Below are 21,622 nucleotides of genomic sequence, written 5' to 3'. Positions count from 1 at the left end.
AGCCATTTTGTGGTGTTCATCTCCGAGCAGAGCTGCAGGTGGACTCGACCCTCAGAAAGAAACGTCCTGCTTACGGCTCGAGCCTGCAGCTGCTGAACACCATCTCAGCTGCCCTGGTCCTAAATCACCATCCACAGTGAGCTCAGGAAAGCAGAAACTCCTCCTTTACTGAACTCCTTCAGAGCAGGGGATGAGTCCGGGGTTTCTTTCCTCACACATACTTTCAGTTTCTCAAAAAAAAGCCATCAGTCGAAACTACTGGACAAACTGCAACACACTCGCTGCGTCATCATGTTTTCCCACCACAACCCCTTTCACACCACCGCGTCCAACCCCTAACCTTCTCTGTGAGGAGATTCCCTAACTTTCACACAGGACGTCTCCAGGGTCAGCGCTTTGTCACAGTCACAGGTAAAGCAGCGCGGCAACAATATCGGTACCGCCACGAAGGTCAGGATGTGATATCGGTACCGTGATGAAGGTCAGGATGTGATATCGGTACCGTGATGAAGGTCAGGATGTGATATCGGTACCGCGACGAAGGTCAGGATGTGATATCAGTACCGCGACGAAGGTCAGGATGCGATATCGGTACCGCGACGAAGGTCAGGATGCGATATCGGTACCGCGACGAAGGTCAGGATGCGATATCGGTAACGCGACGAAGGTCAGGATGTGATATCGGTACCGCGATGAAGGTCAGGATGTGATATCGGTACCGTGACGAAGGTCAGGATGTGATATCGGTACCGCGACGAAGGTCAGGATGTGATATCGGTACCGTGATGAAGGTCAGGATGTGATATCGGTACCGTGATGAAGGTCAGGATGTGATATCGGTACCGCGACGAAGGTCAGGATGCGATATCGGTACCGTGATGAAGGTCAGGATGTGATATCGGTACCGCGACGAAGGTCAGGATGCGATGTCGGTACCGCGACGAAGGTCAGGATGCGATATCGGTACCGCGACGAAGGTCAGGATGCGATATCGGTACCGCGACGAAGGTCAGGATGTGATATCGGTACCGTGATGAAGGTCAGGATGCGATATCGGTACCGCGATGAAGGTCAGGATGTGATATCGGTACCGTGATGAAGGTCAGGATGTGATATCGGTACCGTGATGAAGGTCAGGATGCGATATCGGTACCGCGACGAAGGTCAGGATGCGATATCGGTACCGTGATGAAGGTCAGGATGCGATATCGGTACCGCGACGAAGGTCAGGATGTGATATCGGTACCGTGATGAAGGTCAGGATGTGATATCGGTACCGCGACGAAGGTCAGGATGTGATATCGGTACCGCGACGAAGGTCAGGATGTGATATCGGTACCGTGACGAAGGTCAGGATGTGATATCGGTACCGTGACGAAGGTCAGGATGTGATATCGGTACCGTGATGAAGGTCAGGATGTGATATCGGTACCGTGATGAAGGTCAGGATGTGATATCGGTACCGCGATGAAGGTCAGGATGTGATATCGGTACCGTGACGAAGGTCAGGATGTGATATCGGTACCGCGATGAAGGTCAGGATGTGATATCGGTACCGCGATACGGTTAATAAAAGCGTGTACATTTGGACGCTGGTGTTGTATAACGGTCATATGAACACCAGGGTGAACACGGTCACGGGTGCGAGTGCCAACCTGTCAGCTCACACAGGACTCGGGGGCAAAGGAACACCAAACACACTGCTTTCAGAAAACACACACACACACACACACACACACACACAGCTGCCCCATGTGTTTAGCATACACACAAAAGCCCTGAGAGAGACAGAGAGCGAGAGAGAGAGACGTTTTTCTTCAGAGAAAAAAAGTACTTCAAAGAGCGAGAGAAAAGCGTGAGAGAAAGACAGGGGGAAGAACAAGAGGAACAAAAGAGACGGAGGATGAAGAACGAAAGAGAGAGATGACTGAGAACAAGACTGACAAAAACAGAAAAAGGAAAAAGAGACCGAGTGAACGTGAGAGATGGGGGAAACCGAAGAACAAGAGAGAGACCAGGACGAGAGTGAAAGAAAAAGAGAGAAAGAACTAGAGAGAGCGTATTGTAGTCTTTTCTCCCTAATTATTCATCTTCAGGATGTTTATCACGAGTGATCTTTTATACGTCAATTACAACCAATAAAATAGCATTCATTACATTTGCATTGGGGTTGAAAACTGTGATCTGATTGGTTACAGTGGCCAGTCAGAGCCTGTGATCTGATTGGTTACAGCATCACTGTGGGTGGAGCCTGCGATCTGATTGGTTACAGTGGCACCGGAGCCTGTGATCTGATTGGTTACAGCATCACTGTGGGTGGAGCCTGCGATCTGATTGGTTACAGTGGCACCGGAGCCTGTGATCTGATTGGTTACACTGGCACTGTGGGTGGAGCCTATGATCTGATTTGTTACAGTGGCACCGGAGCCTGTGATCTGATTGGTTACAGTGGCACTGGAGCCTGTGATCTGATTGGTTACAGTGGCCAATCAGAGCCTGTGATTTGATTGGTTACAGCATCACTGTGGGTGGAGCCTGTGATCTGATTGGTTACAGTGGCACCGGAGCCTGTGATCTGATTGGTTACAGCATCACTGTGGGTGGAGCCTGCGATCTGATTGGTTACAGTGGCACCGGAGCCTGTGATCTGATTGGTTACACTGGCACTGTGGGTGGAGCCTGTGATCTGATTGGTTACAGTGGCACCGGAGCCTGTGATCAGATTGGTTACAGTGTCACCATGGGTGGAGGCTGTGATCGGATTGGTTACAGTGGCACCGTGGGTGGAGCCTGTGGTCTGACAGGTTACGCACATTTTTGTAGTGGTGGGTCTTTTCTGGTCCTGAAGGCGGGATCGGCGCGTACCCCTTGTTCTAGTCAAGAGCTGTACTGCTAGCCAGCGAACTCTGACTTTAAAACAAGCATGAACCTGAGGAACCTTCACTACAGGAAGTGTGGTATAACTACACCATCAGCTCCAACCAGGAGTGCATCTACACACCGAGGCGTAGGGTACTAGCAGAGTGACACCACCAACAGCTCACACGTACCACAGACTTACAGACGGTTATCTGACGAGGACACGCACAAATATTCATATAGGAGCTCATTAAGCTGTCAAAATACACTCTAGTGCAAACCTTGGGTGTGTATTTATATAAGTCATTATTCGACTGAAACTCTACTCTCACACACACACATCTGCTTTCACACACACAACTCGCCTGACCCAGCAATCCTCACGCACATTTCATCCCGTTAGACGATGATTTTTTTTTTAGCTCGACTTCTAAGTGTCGCAGATGTGTCCGTGGAGCTCCGGTAATAAACACTGTGAGGGGAACTTCCAGGCTAGGTGGGGTCGCCTGCTGGAAACAGAATGACCCAGTTAATGGCAAAGCGGTGGCTGTATAACACCAGAGTCATGAGCACTAGCACGCAGAGCCTCCGGAGTACAAAGGCCTCCACAGAATATCGGAAACTTAATAAGGGCGCGCTCGGCCACGTGTGAACGTCTGATAACTCGCTCCTGTCTCGGCGCTTTAATCTGCACATCCCAGACGCTGCTTCTGTGAGCCATCAGAAAGTCAAACCTACGTCAGGGACGTTACCATAAGCGTAAATGTATATACACATATACACACACACACACACACTCCAATGCTGAACTATATATATATATATAACCGTATAAATATAAAGTCATCACGACGAGTGAAGATGGGGAAGATCACAACGGGGAAGTCGGAACCGTCCGGAATATCGACGTTCACGTCGGTTGCGTTGTTGAATTAATACGACTCGTAGTGACTACCGTCGCACCGTAGTTTACTCCTAGCATCGCGAGTTACGTTTTTAAATAACGGTGAGAATATCTCGCTCTAACGTATTAAAACACAGAGTAGGGAAAGTTAAACGTACGACATGTTACTACGACCTTATTACGGTTGCTAGGCAACTAGGTACCAAGGACCAAGACATGTTGCTACACTGTTACAATTTAGCGAGCTAGCACATTAGGGTGTGTTGGTTAATTAGTGAGAGACGACTCGATTGCGCCGTCTTTGCGCTTAGCCGCGTTAAAGTCACGTAAACGTTAGCAATAATCGACGAGTCCTTTGTGCACTGGAGCAAAAACGGTAGTGAAAATATTTCGATACCTTTTTAACATCTAAAGCATATAAACGTTTACCCTGGCGCATAGAGCACTGAAAATATCGTTCCTATTGTTCGTGAGATATCCCGGCGTATAAATCACAGCCCAGCTCCGTCGAAAACAACACGGGAGATCAAGACATCGCGTAAACATGCTAAAATTAAATCACCAGACAGTCTGGAGTACACCAGACAGTCACACGGAGTAGACTAGACACCGTGACTGGCTAGCGCTCGTACGAAACGTCGGCCATTTTAAAAACGATGCACAGAATTCGTTTGAATATTCCTCGTTCGTTGACGTTTTAAAAAAAAAAATCTTTTATTTGTCTTGCGATGCAAAGCGTACGTTATGACGCAACGAAAAAGTTCAATGTAGCGTCCAACTTTACGCGTTGTTTAATTATTTGATTACGTTATCTAGGCATACGGCTACATCCTCAGGCTAGTTCAACTAATAAGCACGTTAGCTAGCTACTAAATAAGCTACGGTTTTACGCAATAAAAACTGTACGGATTAAACCAAGAATTATTAACATGACACGATGGGACGTTCCTTAATCGTTACAATCCCGTAATCATTAAATCTCTGTTGAACTCCGGACTCTGATTGGTTCGGAAACGGTGCGGATTCATTTCTAAAACGACGTAATACGTTATCGTTTCCATAGTAACAGCTCATCTGTACGGGACCGATACGGCGTACGCTCTGCTGTAAAGCAATTATTAGTACAGAAAAATCGCCGATACGGTGACGGCTGTCTGTAAGGAGGCGTCTATGTAATATTTATATATGGAAGGAGTCTCCAGTGTCAGTCATAGAGGTAAAGCTGTAACTTGCGAACAAGCTGTGAGGTTTTATCGGCATCATTGACTTCCGATCGGCCGTTTGTAGTGGCCGTGAGAACAGGAACGAACGCGTTTCCGCGACGTAGCTATAAACGGATAAAAAATGTACGACGGGGTGTTCTTTAATAAGTTAAAGATTTATTCTGTACGAAACACTGCACGTCAGCGGAAATTCTACCGTCGTATACGCGTAATAAACCGCTTCGAGACGGTCAGAGTGACCACCCTGTCGTTGATTGTTTTCCCTGAACAGTGCGACACAGAGAGTCCCTAAAAGTAAACCGAGGTGTAATCAGTGTCGTGACGATGTAGTGTTTATACTACAGATCAGAATCTGGATCACGGAGCCTAACCGGTCGGGTAATTGATGTTAATTTGCACGCGTGGTTGGAGATCCCGCTCCGACAAGACAAGGCGGTGCGGCGTTGCCATGCGTGCACGGCCTGCTCATCAGCCCCGGCGTGCGTGGTTCCTGCTGCCCCCTACGAAAAGATCCAGGCTTCTCTCACCTCTCTGTGGGTTAAACAAACACTAATCTGCTTTAAGACGGTATCAAAGATGATGTCTGACTTTAATTCACTACTCTGCTCTCAACGTTCATCAGGGACTGAGATATAAAGCCACTTACTTATTTAAAATCCCCAGATTGAACACTTTTCAGAGATTAAAACAGTGCATGCATGTATCCAAATAAATATAAAAAGATCAAATCACGCACTTTAACAAGAAAACTTGCACTTAGATAATTGTGTTATCGAAATCACAAACTGGATAAACATCAGGTCGATATTTATATTATACAAGTTATATATTTATACAGTGATACACTTTCTCTCTTTGTAAATTTAACAAGCTTTAAACGTAATAAAACGTCAACATTTACGCTTCTTTAATAATGATGAAATCCAACATTACAGCTCCTATCGTTTTTAAATAAACCACATACAGAAATGTATACTGTACTGTACGCACAGGTTCAAAACATGCCTTGGCAAACAATGGCTACACGCTAGTCCAGGTTAGCGTACTGCCGAAGTCCAAATCACCGCTCGCACCCTACACACGCGCGCTACCTAGTGTACATAAACAGGGTTTTAGTGGCTTCACGTGCGCCCTACATAGTGCACTTACATATGAACGTGGACCGGTTTGGACGACTCGTGAACATAGTGACGACAAAAGTAAAAGTTTATCACGGCACCCAGGGGCTGACGTGACGCGTTATGTTTTAGATTAGAACTTCAGAACTTCACGCTGGTTCAGAGCTTATTAAACAAGAACTTTAATGTGGCATTTTAAGACAGTGACAGATAGATAAATATATATATATAAAGTTACTCACCAAAAGCAAACATCTTTCCAAGCTGACCGAATGGTCGCACAACATCCAAAAACTCAACCTGGTGTTTGTTTGTTTGTTTGTTTACTACATATTGTGCTAAAAGGTTAAAAAGAGAAAAAAAAATTCCACACATACACACACACACAAACACACACACACACACACACACTCACTCACTCACTCACACACTCACTCACTCACACGTACGCTGCTATGTTAGTTTACTGCTGCATGTTTCCTACTAAACATTCACACACACACTGGAGTCATAGCTCTAATGTGCGGAGTAGAGACTCGGATCAACCATTCGCATCTCCGAGCGGGGGTGTGCTTTTTAATCAAGAAGTCCGATTTCTAAATAAATCCAACACAATGTGATAATACAAGACAATATCATCGACTAAACTTCCAGTGTCATACGTTTTGTATATAAATATTCGAGTTGTAATACGTACTTGGAAAAAAATAATCGCACAGAACAGACACACAACCCTGTCCTAGTGGTACAGTCTCACCGGGAAAGAAACTCTAACACAAATGAGGTTGGAGAAGCGATGACGCAGTTCGTGTGTTTCTTTGAGCCGGGTTTTTTTTTTCAGCTAATAGATTTTTTAAATACTTTTTGTTTATAAATTATGTATATAAAAAAACATACACGTGATAAAATATTGTTTTATTTTAAATGTATGAGATTTGAGAATTGACGAGCCAAGCGCGTGCCATGGCGACCGTTAAGCATATTAAGAAAGCGCGTGCGAGAAGTATTTGAAAAATAACGGCGGTTATTTTTGAATTCAGTTTCGTTGTTCCTATGTTTCTTTCAAACCGTCAAATGAATATAAATATATTAAACTATATAATGTATAATTATATAATGTAATAGTGTGTAATAAAGAGGTTATAAATAACTTGACTGCACATACGGTATGTATTTTTGTGAAGTACTTTTTTTTATTATTATTATTATTATTATTAAGACAATGACTAGCTAACACCAAGAAGTAAACCAGTATACAAACAGAAGATGTGTTTACTAATTTATTGGTTTATTTCTTTATATACTTTGGGTTTTTTTGTGTGTACATACATAGCTACGTGTACTGTACAGTGAACACTCCACAGGATTTAAGCCTAATAATAAACAGATTTTAAAAAGAAAGAAAAAAACATTTACCCGTTGATATGGTGAAGTTTTCCGTGACATGTTCATTAACCGTTTAGGAAGGAGTCTCCAGTGTCAGCGCTTTGTAACAGTCTGACGTAAAGCTGTATTCCGACATCTTCAAGACACAGGAGTTTTCGCTTCGCCGTTTCTCAGTAACGTGACTAACTGGGGTATTTTTTCGTCTTATTGATGTTAAGCGAGAGAAAAACGAAAGACTGGTGAGGGAAAGACTGTTTATAACTGTTTATACTAGTGATAACTAGCTTCTGTGACCTTCCACAACATTACATGTAACTATAAAAAAAAGATTTTTTAAAGTATGATGTCGTACCTTAATAAGTAAAAAGTGTCATCTTTGGCGGACTGCTCTTGTATAACAGGAATTAAACACTTAGGGGTGTGCTGTTATAGGAAAATAATCAACTTTAAGCTGGTAACAGTACTTCCGCTTCATTACACCACCCTGCCATTGATTATTTGCATTAGTCGCATTTTCAGTTGAATTTGCGGAAACCACTTCACACATTTGTTGTGTTGAACTATTTCAGTTGCTTTTATATATATATATATATATATATATATATATATATATATATATATATATATATATTCATTGCAAACAGGTGAAAGTCTGTAAATTTTGACAATAAACCTGATTTGTAAATGGGGGTTGAATAGTTTTGATTGCGACTGTATACTACTTCTCATACATTATAATCCAATTAAACAAGACTTTAAGCATTAAATTGAGTAATATGATTTCCATGGCTTTCTCAACTAACACGAGAAACCAAAAAGAGGAATGTGGTTTTTTCAGTTACCCAATCCGCATCACGTCAACCGATCCCCTCGGTGTAAATGTCACATATCGTGTAAGCCATCGGTTTAAGGTGTTCCTGGAGGGCACAGACCTCCGGTTCATGTTCGGGCGAGAACAACAGAGCTTATTTGTGGGTGTTAGTGCTATGGTCACACCTATCAGGTTTTCTGTGACACATGAAGCATTAGATGGAATTTAGCAGCACGAAAAGTGCAAGAGGAAGTGTGAATCCTGGGAAAATTGTGTAATACAAATGACATGTTTAATAGTCACACAGAGTTCCTCTTTTGGCTGTAAGAGCCTTTAGCAGTAACCTACATAGTGTGTGCAACTGTGATCAAACAAAACTTGTGGTCAGTCTTGTTTTGGTTGCTATGCAGCTGGTAAATACGTACACCAAGTGATCATTTAGCTAGGTATCATGTAGCTGTTATGTTTTTATTATACAGTGTAAAGGTGTATTGGCAGTAGAAATGAGACGAAATCATCAGAAATATCAACATTTACCTCAGATGTGTTGTTAAATCAGTAGGAAAAGACTCTATATAACTATAATTACATTATAATTCCAGTTAGCATCAACTGTTAGCACGGTAAACAAATGAAAATAGCAGCACACCCAATAGGTTCATGTTTAAGTCATGTTTATGTTAGCTAATGACAAAGACTAAAAAATTTTCCCAACTATCATGTAGCTGTTGTGTCTTTTATACAAAGTAAAGGTGTATTGGCAGTAGAAATGAGACGAAATCATCAGAAATATCAACATTTACCTCAGATGTGTTGTTAAATCAGTAGGAAAAGACTCTTTATAACTATAATTACATTATAATTCCAGTTAGCATGAACTGTTAGCATGGTAAACAAATGAAAATAGCAGGTCACCCAATAGGTTCATGTTTAAGTCATGTTTATGCTAGCTAATGACTACAACTTTATAATTTACCTAGCTATCATGTAGCTGTTGTGTCTTTTATACAATGTAAAGGTGTATTGGCATCAGAAATGCGACAAAATCATCAGAAATATCAACATTTACCTCAGATGTGTTGTTAAATCAGTAGGAAAAGACTCTATCACTACAATTACATTATAATTAGTGAGCACTGACATTGCTAGCAACGTGAACAATTGAATATAGTCATGAGAATGCTGCTGCTTGGCAAGTGGAAAATACAGATGCTATGTTCATGCTAGCTAATGACTGAAGATAACGTTTTAGCTTACTAGTTAAATATAGCAATTAATTCCAGCAATACCAACATTTCCCTCATATGTGTTGGTGAATTACAAAGTATTCATTACAAAGTGTGGATTTTCTTGTAAAAGAGTGTGTCAAAGTTTGCAGTTAACACAATTATTATGCATTATGCTTAAACGTGCTAATCTTTCTAAATAGTGCCAGAAAATCAATTATATGTTACTGAAAGTGACTACAGTTTGGTTGTATTACAATGTCACTATTATCTGATTAGTGTACGTTATGATACTCCCATAATTATGCTTCATAGTTAATATATGATCAATCTTAGTACTTTATCAGAAATAAAACACTTCAGTGATGGTGTTATAGGAAAACAATCAAACAACAGGCTGGTGTGATAACGTGAACTGATGTGAGCAGTTTGCCAACAATTAAAATTTTTCATTTATTACTGAACGACATGCTAATATTTCCGTCTATCGAAATGATATCAGCGCAACATGGTGACGTTTAAATGTCATTTAGCAACACTGGAGACTCCTTCCATACGTGCTAAATAAACACATTTCTCCTTATTCTTCGTCATACAAACATTTTAATTGTTAAAAAACCGATACATTTTATTTTGTTTATCATTCGTCGTAGATTATGCGGAACGTCCACCGTACAAATCCCTACGAATGAGCTGTTACTATAGAAACGATAACGCATTCGAATGAGCGCGTTAACGTAAACCAGTCATGATCGATTATGTCACATGATTGATAATCGATATTTTCAGATTTGAGAATGAAATCACGTTTATTGTGCTTTCGTCTTTCTTTTCTGCTGAAGAACGTGGTTAACACGGTTATCGTGTTGTTTTGTTGTTGTTTTTTGCACCTGAGGCGTGGTTAAATGTGTAAGTTTCCATGCAGTGTGTGTTAAGTAGGTCAGACTGTCAGTGAACGTTTGCTTACTGAGCAATAATCAGATTGCAATCAAGGTCAGTTTGAGTAGTAACTATAAACAAAGGTCTGATGACACACCGATACAGCCTTGGAAGTGTAAAGACTCCTGCTCTGTATGTGTGTGTGGGGGGGGTGACCCAGCCCTGCTTACTGTGTGTTAATCTGACTGAAACATCTGCTGTGAGGCAGTAATCCGTGTGCACTATGTGCTTAGCAATGATCCGTCACTTTAGATTCTAAACTCTAAAGTTAATTCGAACTCTTCTCCTGCACTGCGTCCACCTCCAAATCACTCCATCACCATTCTGATTTCTGTTTCTAAATAAATACACCGATCAGCCATAACATTAAAACCACCTGCCTAATATCGTGCAGGTCAACTTTGTACCATCAAAACAGGTCTGAACCGTTGAAGCATGGACTCCACAAGACCTCTGAAGGGGTGCTGTGGTATCTGGGACCAAGACGTTAGCAGCAGATCCTTTAAGTCCTGTAAATTGTTGGACTTGTTTGTCTAGCACTTCCCAGAGTTGCTCAATAGGCTTGAGATCCAATTTGTGCTACAGTAGCTCCTCTGTGGGATCAGATCAGAAGGGTCATCCTTCGCTCCACACACATATCATCAGTGAGCCTTGGACGCTCACGACCCTGTCGCAGAGTCACCATTTGTCCTTCCTTGGAGCACTTTTGGTCGGTACTAACCACTGCATAACAGGAACACCCCACAAGGCCTGCCATTTTGGAGACAGTCCTCTCGCCATCACAATTTAGCTCTTATCAAAGTCACTCAGATCCGTACGCTTTCCCATCTTTCCTACTTCCAGCACATCGACTTCGAGAACTGACTGTTCACTTTCTGCCTAATAAATATACCCCCCACCCCACCCCCTCGACAGGTGCCATCGTAATGAGATAATCAATGTTCTTCACTTCACCTGTCAGTGGTTTTAATGTTATGGCTGATCGGTGTGTATTTGCGCTGGATGTCACTGAAAGCCTTGGCATTTTTAATGGAAATTAAATTTTTTACATCTGAAATCAGCTCCATCATGCAACGAATACTGCTATATTCTGATAAATAAATAAATAAATAAATGAAATGATATTTTCTATCATTTTGGTCAACCTTAAATATTTTAGACCCGAATGACATCACAACTAATAACAATCACACCGGAAGCGTGTTTTTATTTTTAAAAAAACAACAACAACAACAAATTTTTTTAAAAGCGTTCCTAAACGTGAAGAATCCATTTTATTTTTTATTTATTTATTTTTTTGAAATAATTGTAACATTTAGAAAAACTCTACATTTATATGACACGCAATTTAATATCATTTAAAAAGAAAATCATCTGAAATATCTGGATACGATTTGAAATAATTTAGTCAAGAATGTTACATAAAATTCCTTTTTTCTCTTCGTCTCAGTTATGAGATGCTCTTCGCATGCTTCAATTAGCTGGATATTAGTCCAAGAAATAAGGTTTCATGTCGAGGAAAAACAATTTCTATTTTTAATCGTTTGACTGAAAGAAAAAAAATAGAATTTTGTGTGTGAAAATACGTAAAAATTTGAGTGTTTTCACTTAACTCGGTTGTTGCCGATATCGTACTTTCCTCAACATCAGTTAGCCTGCTAGTAAACTTTGGCAGTCGGTATTAATTTACACAACAAAGTAGCTCACTTAAGGTTAGCTTGGCTACTCTTTTTAATTACACAATTTAATAGTTAGCTTAATATTAGCTAGCCTTGTAGCCATCACGTTAGCATTCAAGCACTGCCATGTTCAGGCTGCTAGCTAGCTTAGCTAATGCTGCTAAACTACCATGGCTATATTATGTAAATAATCATGTAGCTGTTATGTCTTATACAGTATAGACAGTGTGAAGGTGAAATGTCGGTAAAAAAGAGACAAATCATCAGTAATATCAACATTTACCTTGGACGTGTTGTTAAATCGGCAGTAAAAGAAGCTAAAATCACGTTATGATTAGACTTAGCATTGACCACTAGTGAACAAGTTTTTTCAGTGCGTTACATGGTGCGTTTAACACGCCTTATGTCTGAACGCTGAGAGTTTTATGATAAACGCCACAGCGACTACAGAAATGTCGATAAGATGGAGTTGTTGTAGCAAGGAAATGCCGTTCAACATGCAAACTTGAAACCTCTATACTAGCGTCCGCCATTTTAGTGAGAGTGCATAAGTGACATATAAATGAAATGCTCACTGCTAATAAATTATTCTGCCTACACACATATATAAGCACCAGATTCAAAACTACCCACTAAATACTATATATATATATATACATGTATACGTGTGTGTGTGTGTGTGTGTGGTCAATGGAGCTAAAGCCTCAAGTCAGGCCATATTCTAGTTCAATACTGATGAGAACTTCATGACTCATTTCTTATGTTGTGGCTTGTTTTTTTTTTACGACACTGAAACGCAAGCATATATTCATAAATGATCCATTTAATTCTTTAAGTGTTGCTTTCTACACTAAATAGCATTGTTTGTCTCTTCGTCTCTTCCCTGCAAATATGTCAATGATAATCCTCTTATTAAAATAGTCAAGTGCCCCATCACTGCATTGTTGTATTATCATATTGGACACCAAAAAAAAAAAAAAAAAAAAGACTATTCATATTCAACAATTGTTGCCTTATACTCACCCCCCCCCCCCACCCCCCCGGAAAAAAAAAGAGATTAAAAAAATAAAATAAGCTGGATCTTCCTATAAGTATGTGAATGCTATTGCTGTGACTTTGATATAATTCAAATATACATAACTTATTTAAAAAGAATATATTGTTTAAAGGGAGAAGTTTAAGGATTTAGCTTTAAAGAAGTACGTTACATTTCGCAAAAGCGCGTGCGTGCTTTACTTTTGATAGAACAAGTGTGTGAACCGGGCTTAACTTTGAATTGAACTGAATTTAATCGAATATATGGAATCGAACACGTGAAACGAGAACACTGTTGCTAGGTAACTGGGGGGGAAAAATGCGACGTAACGTTGCTAAACTATTAAGCCTTTATTACGCTAAGCTACCTAAACACACTACTGCACTCATGCCAACTAGCTTACTAGTTAGCTTAGCTGATGTGACCTCGGGAGACGTCTCGCTAGCTTAGCTAATGTTGCTGAAGTGTTAAAGTCAAGTCAAATTTATTCATATAGCCCTTTTATAAACATGACCAAAGTACTGTAAAGTGTTAAGTTAAAATCTGAAGATTAAACTAAAAACTATTGAAGTTTAAAAAAAAAAAAAGAGAGAGTGATCAATTAAATTTAATATGCTAAGTAGTACATGAATCAATTAAGATGAAAATAAAGCCTCAGGGTTGCGTCGTGTGATCCAGTATGTGGTTAGTTAATTAAATTGAACTTTTAATTTTTGTTTTTGAGTTTAAAGGACGTAATCAGCTGTAGTTTGTGTTTTTGTTTTTACTCGAACAGAGGCATACTCTAATCTAGCTTATTTGTTGTTTTCTCGCCCGCAAATAATTGAGGAAGTGACATCATATGTCTGGCAGGCGGCTGTCGGTGGGATAAGGGCGTTTGGGATAGCGTGCTGTCTGGTCGTTCAGCACGCTGAGACTATCATGTGATCTGTCTCACCCTGTAATGAGGTCTAATCGACTCGGGGCCAGCCTCGTTAGCCAGGCGTGTATCGTAGCTGTATCAGTATACAGATGCTGTAATCACAGCTGTTTGCCTCGGCAAGCTCCACCTAAAACACAAAACACTCCCGTCTGTGCACGCCAAGAGAACGCACATCTGGAACTAAATCTGATCGTCAGAGCCAATCAGCTCCTCGGTGGCCTGTTAGCACGTTATATATCATACCATCAGACTCATATTGTCCTAAATATGTTCCAGTAGCAGATAATGTTAGTTTGACACGGAAGTATACAGGAATACATGTGCTTGTGCTTTTGGGACAGATTGGATTTACGGATTGGTTTTTCCCCATAAGATACATAATGATACACGGAATGTTTCCTTCTCGTGATTTGAATCATGTGTTAATTAAAAAATACAGAAAGGTCATTAAAACTTCATTAGTCTGCCTTCTAATACCCCAGTAACCCTCCGGAATACGATAGCAATCACTTAACCTGCTAGCAACCACCTGAGATACCATAGGAACCGCATAGCAACAAACTAGCAACTGCCTGGGATAGCATAACAACACACTAGAGTTCCATAGAAACACCTTAACAACCACCCTAGCAACCACCTGAGATACCATAGGAACCGCTTAGCTACAAACTAGCAACTTCCTGGGATAGCATAGCAACACTCTAGAGTTCCATAGCAACACCCTAACAACACCCTAGCAACCACCTGAGATACCATAACAACCAACTTAGCAACACCCACGCAGTCGTCGGGAACACCAGCAACACCATGGCAACCAACTACTAAAAAACGAAATGTTTTAAACTGGAATGTTTTACCATTTTGAAGTTAATAACACTGAAACGTTGTAGTATTACGTTGTAGCGAAGGTCGTAGTGTTGCCGTTTGAATGTTTTAACATTGTAAAGTCAATATCAATGAAACTGACTCCGTCACTGACTCAAGCCAACACAAACTTCACCGAGACTTTTAACGTTTATTGAGGATTTACCTCAGAATGTTAGCTACAGGGGCTGTTATTCACCCCGCTTCACTTTCCCACTTTTTATCACGTTACAACCTGGAACTGAAGACGGACTTTATTTGGATTTTTATGCGGCGAATATGCACAAAAACGGTCCATAATATTGAAGCGAGAGGAAAGCCGTATGGATGGCGAAGTTATTTACAAATGAAAATAAAACCCATGAAACTTGCGATTGCATCGTGACGTACAATTTATTATTAAAAAAATAAAATTCAAACTATAGAGCACATCTGCAACTCTGTCTAAAGGAGGCAATAAAAGTCCAATAAAAGTCAGTGACCGGGTAAAGAGGGGATTAGTCAAAGAAACACCCAAAAGGCCAAGGATAAGTGTTACCTGACGCTGCCAGCACCATGCTTCACAGCGAGGATGGCGTTCCCACTGAATTTCCGTTAACATAGCACTTTTGCGCCAAGGCCAGAAAGATCGATGTGGTTCTCTTAATTATATAGTAATTATATAGTACCGGGAGTGATATTTTTGTAACAGCCCTGTCATTTTAGTGTGTTTTTAGTAAAAGACCCGAATTAGTATGACCTGAATTATATAAAATGCTGTTAATGAAATAAATAATATGAAATAAATAATAAAATTGTGGTTTAAAAGCTCTCTGTAGTTTCCCCAGCTGCTGGCCGACAAGCAAGTAGGCCCGACCGACGGAGCGACTTCACTGTGTTTTAACTTTTGATATTATTGTGAAAGTGAGTTCAAACTACAAGCTTAGAAAGACAGAAAATACCCTCAGCCAGTAAGTTTTATTGAGAACGACGTCAAGGTGAGGTACGAGGACGCGAGAAAGTCAAGAATAAAAGAAAGGCCTGCTTTGTGACAATAGAGTATATCGTTAAAAGCATTATTTATTTATTTTTTTTATTAAACTGCTAAAAAGAGACGTGTGTCATGTTCATGTTCAACCCTTATGTACAGTAGATGCTTTATACATATTTAACAATGGAAATTTTACTACGATAATGTTGTAGTGGTTACGGAAAGTGATATGGAAACAAACTTTTATAAACGTGTGGCTTTATTGTGCTGTTGTACAGCCACGATCCACGCTAAGCCCAAACCACACACTCGCACACAGAGGTCAGTGCTCTCAATGAGTTCTCAGAAATATCTCTGACAAACAAGCTTAGGATATTTTTGTTTCAGTTTCAGAGTTTCTCTGCTTGATCCATCTTGATATGGAAACGATGTCTTGAGTCTCTTCGGGCTGGCTAGCTAGCGAGCTTGTAGCGTGAGTGTGTCCTTTGAGCGGATTCAGCAAGAGCTAGCTTTCTCTCTGGATAGCTAAGTGTGACAAAACGCTTTGGAAGGACTTTGGGCTTATTGCAACAGCGATAACGTAGGCTAATTAAAACGTAAACGGAGATGCTGTGAAATACAGCAATAGGAAGAATACTTTTACGGCAGGACGAGGGGAATCATAGCTACTGTATAAACACCCAGCGCTAAAAGAGTTCAAAGGTCAAATGATGAAGAGCGTTAGAGAGGGGGCGCGTTTACATTGACATTTCTATCGCGTGTTAATCCGTAAAAACATCGTCACTAATCCTGTCGATAAAACTTTTTTTTTTTTTTTTTTTTTTTACATCATTAACGCTGAAGCCTTTTTTTCCTGTACGGTATAATTACGATTTCGCAACAACAAAAACCCCCATGATTCTTATCTTTGATTTTAATGATGTCGACTGTTTTAGAAATGTAACGTCGTAACGTTGTCGTATGCAAAACAAACAAATGAAGAAGAATCACACTGTTGCGGTACACGATCGAGTGATAATGTAGTTTAGCACGTCAGAGTGATTTATAATCAGTTGTGTAGCTGTAGTGTGTACTCTGTGTGTACTGTACAGTTAACGATATGAGGTTTAGAGAACCTTTGGAAGGTTCCAGTCAGGTTTCATGGTCAAGCCTGGTTTCGTTCTGCTCGGGAAACGAAGACTCGAGCAGCAGCGAGACAGGAAACGCTCATTAGAGAGACTTAATGAGTTACACACCTCCATCTAGTGGAAAGATATAAGCAGTGGAGGAGGTCAAGTCAAGAAAAGAAGGTTTTTAATCATCATCCAGCGAATGAATTGAATCAGTCGACTCTTTTAAGCGAACGCTGAGAGCGGAGTCATTTATAGGAGATTGTTTTTGGTCGACGTGCTTCCGGAAATCTTGAAAAATGGTGCGGGGTGTGTTTGATTCTGGACGAGGTAACAGCATGATGGAAAATATTCTGCTCTCACGGATATCAAACAATTGCAAACACAACACGGGTTTATACACAAAAAAATGTTTAATATAGGTGTGCAACATTTATCGGCACCGCTATGAATTCATAAGAGAAAAATATAGTTGAAGTATGTTCCCATTGATATTTTACTTCTTTTCTTTTAGTACATCTAGGTGACTAGGAACAGGAAATCGTTCAATCATGACTTCCTGTTTCACAGGGGTATAAATATGAGGTAACACATACGCCAAATTCCCTTAGTCATTCATAACAGTGGGTAAGAGCGAGGAATATAGTTGTGATGTGCGGGAAAAGGTTGTTGAGCTTCACACAATGGGGCGTGGCTATAAGAAAATAGCACAAGCATTGAAAACGCCCATTTACACCATCAGGCAATAATGAAGAAGTTCCAGTCCACTGGAAATGTCATGAATCGACCTGGAACTGGACGTGTGTCTGTATCGTCTCAACGCACTGTGAAGAGGACGGTTCGAGTGGATAAAACATCTCCAAGGATCACAGCTGGAGAACTGCAGGAGTTAGTCGTGTCTTGGGGTCAGAAAGTCTCCAGAACTACAATCTGAAGTCACCGACATCACCACAAGCTGTTTGGAAGGGTTTCAAGAAATAAGCCTCTACTCTCATCCAAACACAAACTCGAGCGTCTTCAGTGTGCAGACACTACTGGAACTTCAAATGGGACCGGGTTCTACGGTCAGGTGAAACCAGAATAGAGCTTTTTGGTAATAAACACAGAGGTGGTTTTGGTACACAGAGAGGTAGCCGTATGGAAAAGTACCTCATGCCCACGGTTAAATATGGAGGAGGATCTTTAATGTTTTGGGCTGTTTTTCTACCAGAGGACCTGGACATTTTGTTAGGATACACGGCATCATGGACTCCATCAAATATCAACAGATATTAAATGAAAACCTGACTGCCTCTGACAGAAAGATTCAAATGGGCCGTGGTCGGATCTTCCAGCAGGACGATGATCCAAAACATCATCAACATCAACACAGAAATGGTTTACTGACCACAACATCAAGATCCTGCCATGACCATCCCAGTCCCCTGACCTGAACCCCATAGAACACCTGTGGGGTGAACTGAAGAGGAGAGTCCCCCAGCGTGGACCTGAAATGTGAAGGATCTGGAGAGGTTCTGTATGGAGGAACGCTCTCAGATCCCTCGCCATGTATTCTCCAACCTCATCAGCGTTATAGGAGAAGACTCAGAGCTGTTGCACACCTACATTTAACAAAGATATATATTTTGATAAACCTGTATTGTGTTTGGAATTGTTTGATAGACAATTTTCACAGCCTTCTTTGCTCATATTTACCGAGGGTGCCAAATTAAGTGGAAGGCAGTGTGTGTGTGTGTGTGTGTGTGTGTGTGTGTGTGTGTGTGTATATATATATATATATATATATATATATATATATATATATATATATATATATATATATATAGAACGTCCCCCATGTGAATGAGCTGTAACTATAAAAACTATAACGCTGTTATAGAAAACTAATCTACACCTTCTGACCAATCAGGATCCAGAATTCAGCAGCGCTGCGGTACAAGAAGGTTTACGCAATCTTTCGTACACTGATTTTATCGATTAGATCATATACAGTGATAACACGTAGACCCATTGTTCTTCCCCCCTACAGGAGTTCAGTAATCGTCCGTTATCCTCGGGGCAGCTTTTCACTTTTACTTCTAAAAAATGAAACATACATTAGTCTTACAAAAACAAAGCGTTTTAAACAAAACCACACGGCTCATATTTACAGGAGTGTTAAATACAGAGTGCGTAAATTCCGCATAAATTAACATATTTAATTAATCTGATGGTGTGTTCACTGGGTCAGACGTCAGTGCTGTCCTGTCTGCTTGCTTTTAATATTCGAGTGCTCCTGACTGTCCTTCTCCATGTAAGACTGTACGGATCTCCATAAAGCTCGGATGTTCCCCTCTCCGAACCCGGTGGCTCCACGGCGCTCGATCAGCTCCAGGAAGAACGTGTCCTCGGAGAAGATGGGCTTGGTGAACACCTGCAGCAGGTACCTGTTGGGCAATTCATTCTGGATTAAATAACAAAGCGAAATCAAGAAAACGAGGCCCCGCCCACCTCACCATACTCGTATCCGGCCAATCGGGGAGCTCCAAATGCGTATCGTTTACATACAGCCCTCTCATCGATGCAGGGGAAGCAGTGAGAAGAGTTTAAAAATAAGACAAGCTTTCACGTATAAAGACTTAGGAAAGTCTCCGATTTCTAAGAGAGGAAAAAGGTTTCATGGAATTATGAATACGTTATGGAGAAGTTTATTGGGCATATTAGGCAAAGTTGTAATAAAGATCACTTTTAAAATTTATTTTTACTCACTGTAATGTCTTCTTGTTACTATTTAGCTCAACTTTACTTATTTTTTAAAACGTTATTCTAGTAAAAACAAATCCCAAATGTCTTTCTATTCACAAGGATGAAAGTATTGGCACCCTCGTGTTTGGGTCCTGTGCTCCGTGGGGGAACTACAGCACCGCGCACATTTTAACACCTGGTTTTACTGTGAATATATATATATATAGATATATATATCATTGTGAATACATATACATATTAGTATATAGGAGTATAACACGCCAGGTGAGACGTGCCGCTGTCCATACCTCTTACTGCATGAGGTCGGATCCTCGCCGTTCACCCGCAGGTCTGTGTCTAACAGGATGCCGTGCTGCATCAGCGCGTTCGGATCAAGCCCCGCCTCCTCGATCTCCTGCTGCCTTCCCACCTGATGGAGACAAAACCATGGTGTATTAGATGCAGCAGTGTCTTTGCAGGTCACGTTAACTGCATAGTGGACTTGATGAACTGGAGTTCTAGGAGAACCTCGGTGTAGTAGGCTGCAGGAGGAGAGAAGAACTGAACACCGGCGTTGGCCATGGCGTCCGCCGTGGACAGGATGTCCTGCGTGAACAGGCCGATGTGCTGGATTCCCGGACCTCTGTGCTGCTCCAGAAACGTGTCCACCTGATTCCTGCCTGGCTCACACAAACACAAATACAAAACACAAATAAAATAACGATGAAGTTATTCCATGCAGGTGTGGAGAATAATAATAATAATAATAATAATAATTAAAAAAAAAAAAAAACAGGTCACATGATCAGTTCTGATAAACCCTGATGTCGTACCCTGCTCAGGCAGAGATTCGGCAATGACGAACTTGCAGTCTGGATCCTTTCCGTCTTTAAATGGGAGCTCGATTCCCGTCTCGCTGCATTTCCAGTACTCCATGGCGGTCAGACGCAGACCGATTCCGTCCCGATCCAACATGTAGCCTTCATCTACGTCCTCGTTTCTGCTCGGAAACGCAAACAGAGCAATTAAAACAGTCCCCTAAATGGAAAGAGTAATCTCAAAGCGCCCCCTGTTGGAAATCTAGAGTATAGAAAGCATTACTGTATACAGTACACTATGTAGTATCGGGGTGTATAGGGACAGGGTGCGGATGGGAGATTAGGATGCATGCTCTACACTCTTACAAAGAAAGAAAGGGAAAAAAGGGTTACTTTTGGTACTAAAGGTGTGTTCGATTCCTAAAGGGGTTCTACTTGGAACCATGTCTATATTAGGGAAACGGTACTGTAGGGTACTCCAAGCACTGTAAAGGGACTGTATGTTGTTTGGGTCGTGCAACACGACAGTCCTGGGTTTGATCCTGAGCTCAGGTTCCTGTCTGTTTGGGTTTCAACCGGGTTCTCTGCTTTCCTCCCAGAAACATACTACACTCACATAAAGAAAAAAGGGTTCTTGGGAGGTTCTTTTGATAGAAAAGCGGTGTTAGTGTCCTAAAGAGGTTCTACATAGAACCCTCTGTAGCGTGGAAACAGTGTATTATAAGGTTCTACACTGAACGAAGAGCCATGAAGAGTTCTAGATTTGACTAGGGGTTCTTTTTTCCTCTAAAACGTTATGTAGTGTTCGTATAGAGGATAGGGATTACATTAATGATATAACAAGAAGGAACTCTATGTGGGAACCCTATGAAGGATCCCCATATAGGAACCCTATGTGGGAACCCTATGAAGGATCCCCATGTAGGAACAATATGCGGGAACCCTATGAAGGATCCCCATGTAGGAACCCTATGCGGGAACCCTATGCGGGAACCCTATGTAGGGAGCCATGTGGGACTTTTGCACCCATATTG

The 21,622-nt window shown here is 41.2% G+C and overlaps 2 protein-coding genes across 4 annotated transcripts in view; both read right to left on the bottom strand.

The window, feature by feature from the left end:
- Positions 1 to 6,614, bottom strand: part of fam53b (family with sequence similarity 53 member B) — a 28,067-nt gene extending 21,453 nt beyond the window's left edge. The window contains exons 1-2 of one of the 3 annotated variants that reach the window (XM_053685116.1): positions 6,347 to 6,614; positions 5,358 to 5,517 (exon numbers count right to left, since the gene is read on the bottom strand). The gene's annotated coding sequence lies outside the window, so the exon portion shown is untranslated. Of the gene's footprint in view, positions 1 to 3,247; positions 3,369 to 5,357; positions 5,518 to 6,346 lie in introns of all 3 variants that reach the window. The other 2 variants (XM_017482969.2, XM_017482968.2) reach the window with 2 other exon arrangements.
- A 12,387-nt stretch (positions 6,615 to 19,001) lies between these two features.
- Positions 19,002 to 21,622, bottom strand: part of hpdl (4-hydroxyphenylpyruvate dioxygenase-like) — a 4,050-nt gene continuing 1,429 nt past the window's right edge. The window contains exons 2-5 of the mRNA XM_017482949.3: positions 20,604 to 20,770; positions 20,299 to 20,450; positions 20,079 to 20,200; positions 19,002 to 19,472 (exon numbers count right to left, since the gene is read on the bottom strand). Of these exons, the coding sequence (XP_017338438.1) occupies positions 19,280 to 19,472; positions 20,079 to 20,200; positions 20,299 to 20,450; positions 20,604 to 20,770 (634 nt within the window). The 3' untranslated portion in view covers positions 19,002 to 19,279. The remainder of the gene's footprint in view (positions 19,473 to 20,078; positions 20,201 to 20,298; positions 20,451 to 20,603; positions 20,771 to 21,622) is intronic.

Source organism: Ictalurus punctatus, chromosome 13, assembly GCF_001660625.3.
Source record: "Ictalurus punctatus breed USDA103 chromosome 13, Coco_2.0, whole genome shotgun sequence".
NCBI classification, from domain to species: Eukaryota; Metazoa; Chordata; class Actinopteri; order Siluriformes; family Ictaluridae; genus Ictalurus; species Ictalurus punctatus.
The sequence above is the reverse complement of the archived record's forward strand: the minus strand, read 5'-3'. Positions and strand labels throughout refer to the sequence as shown.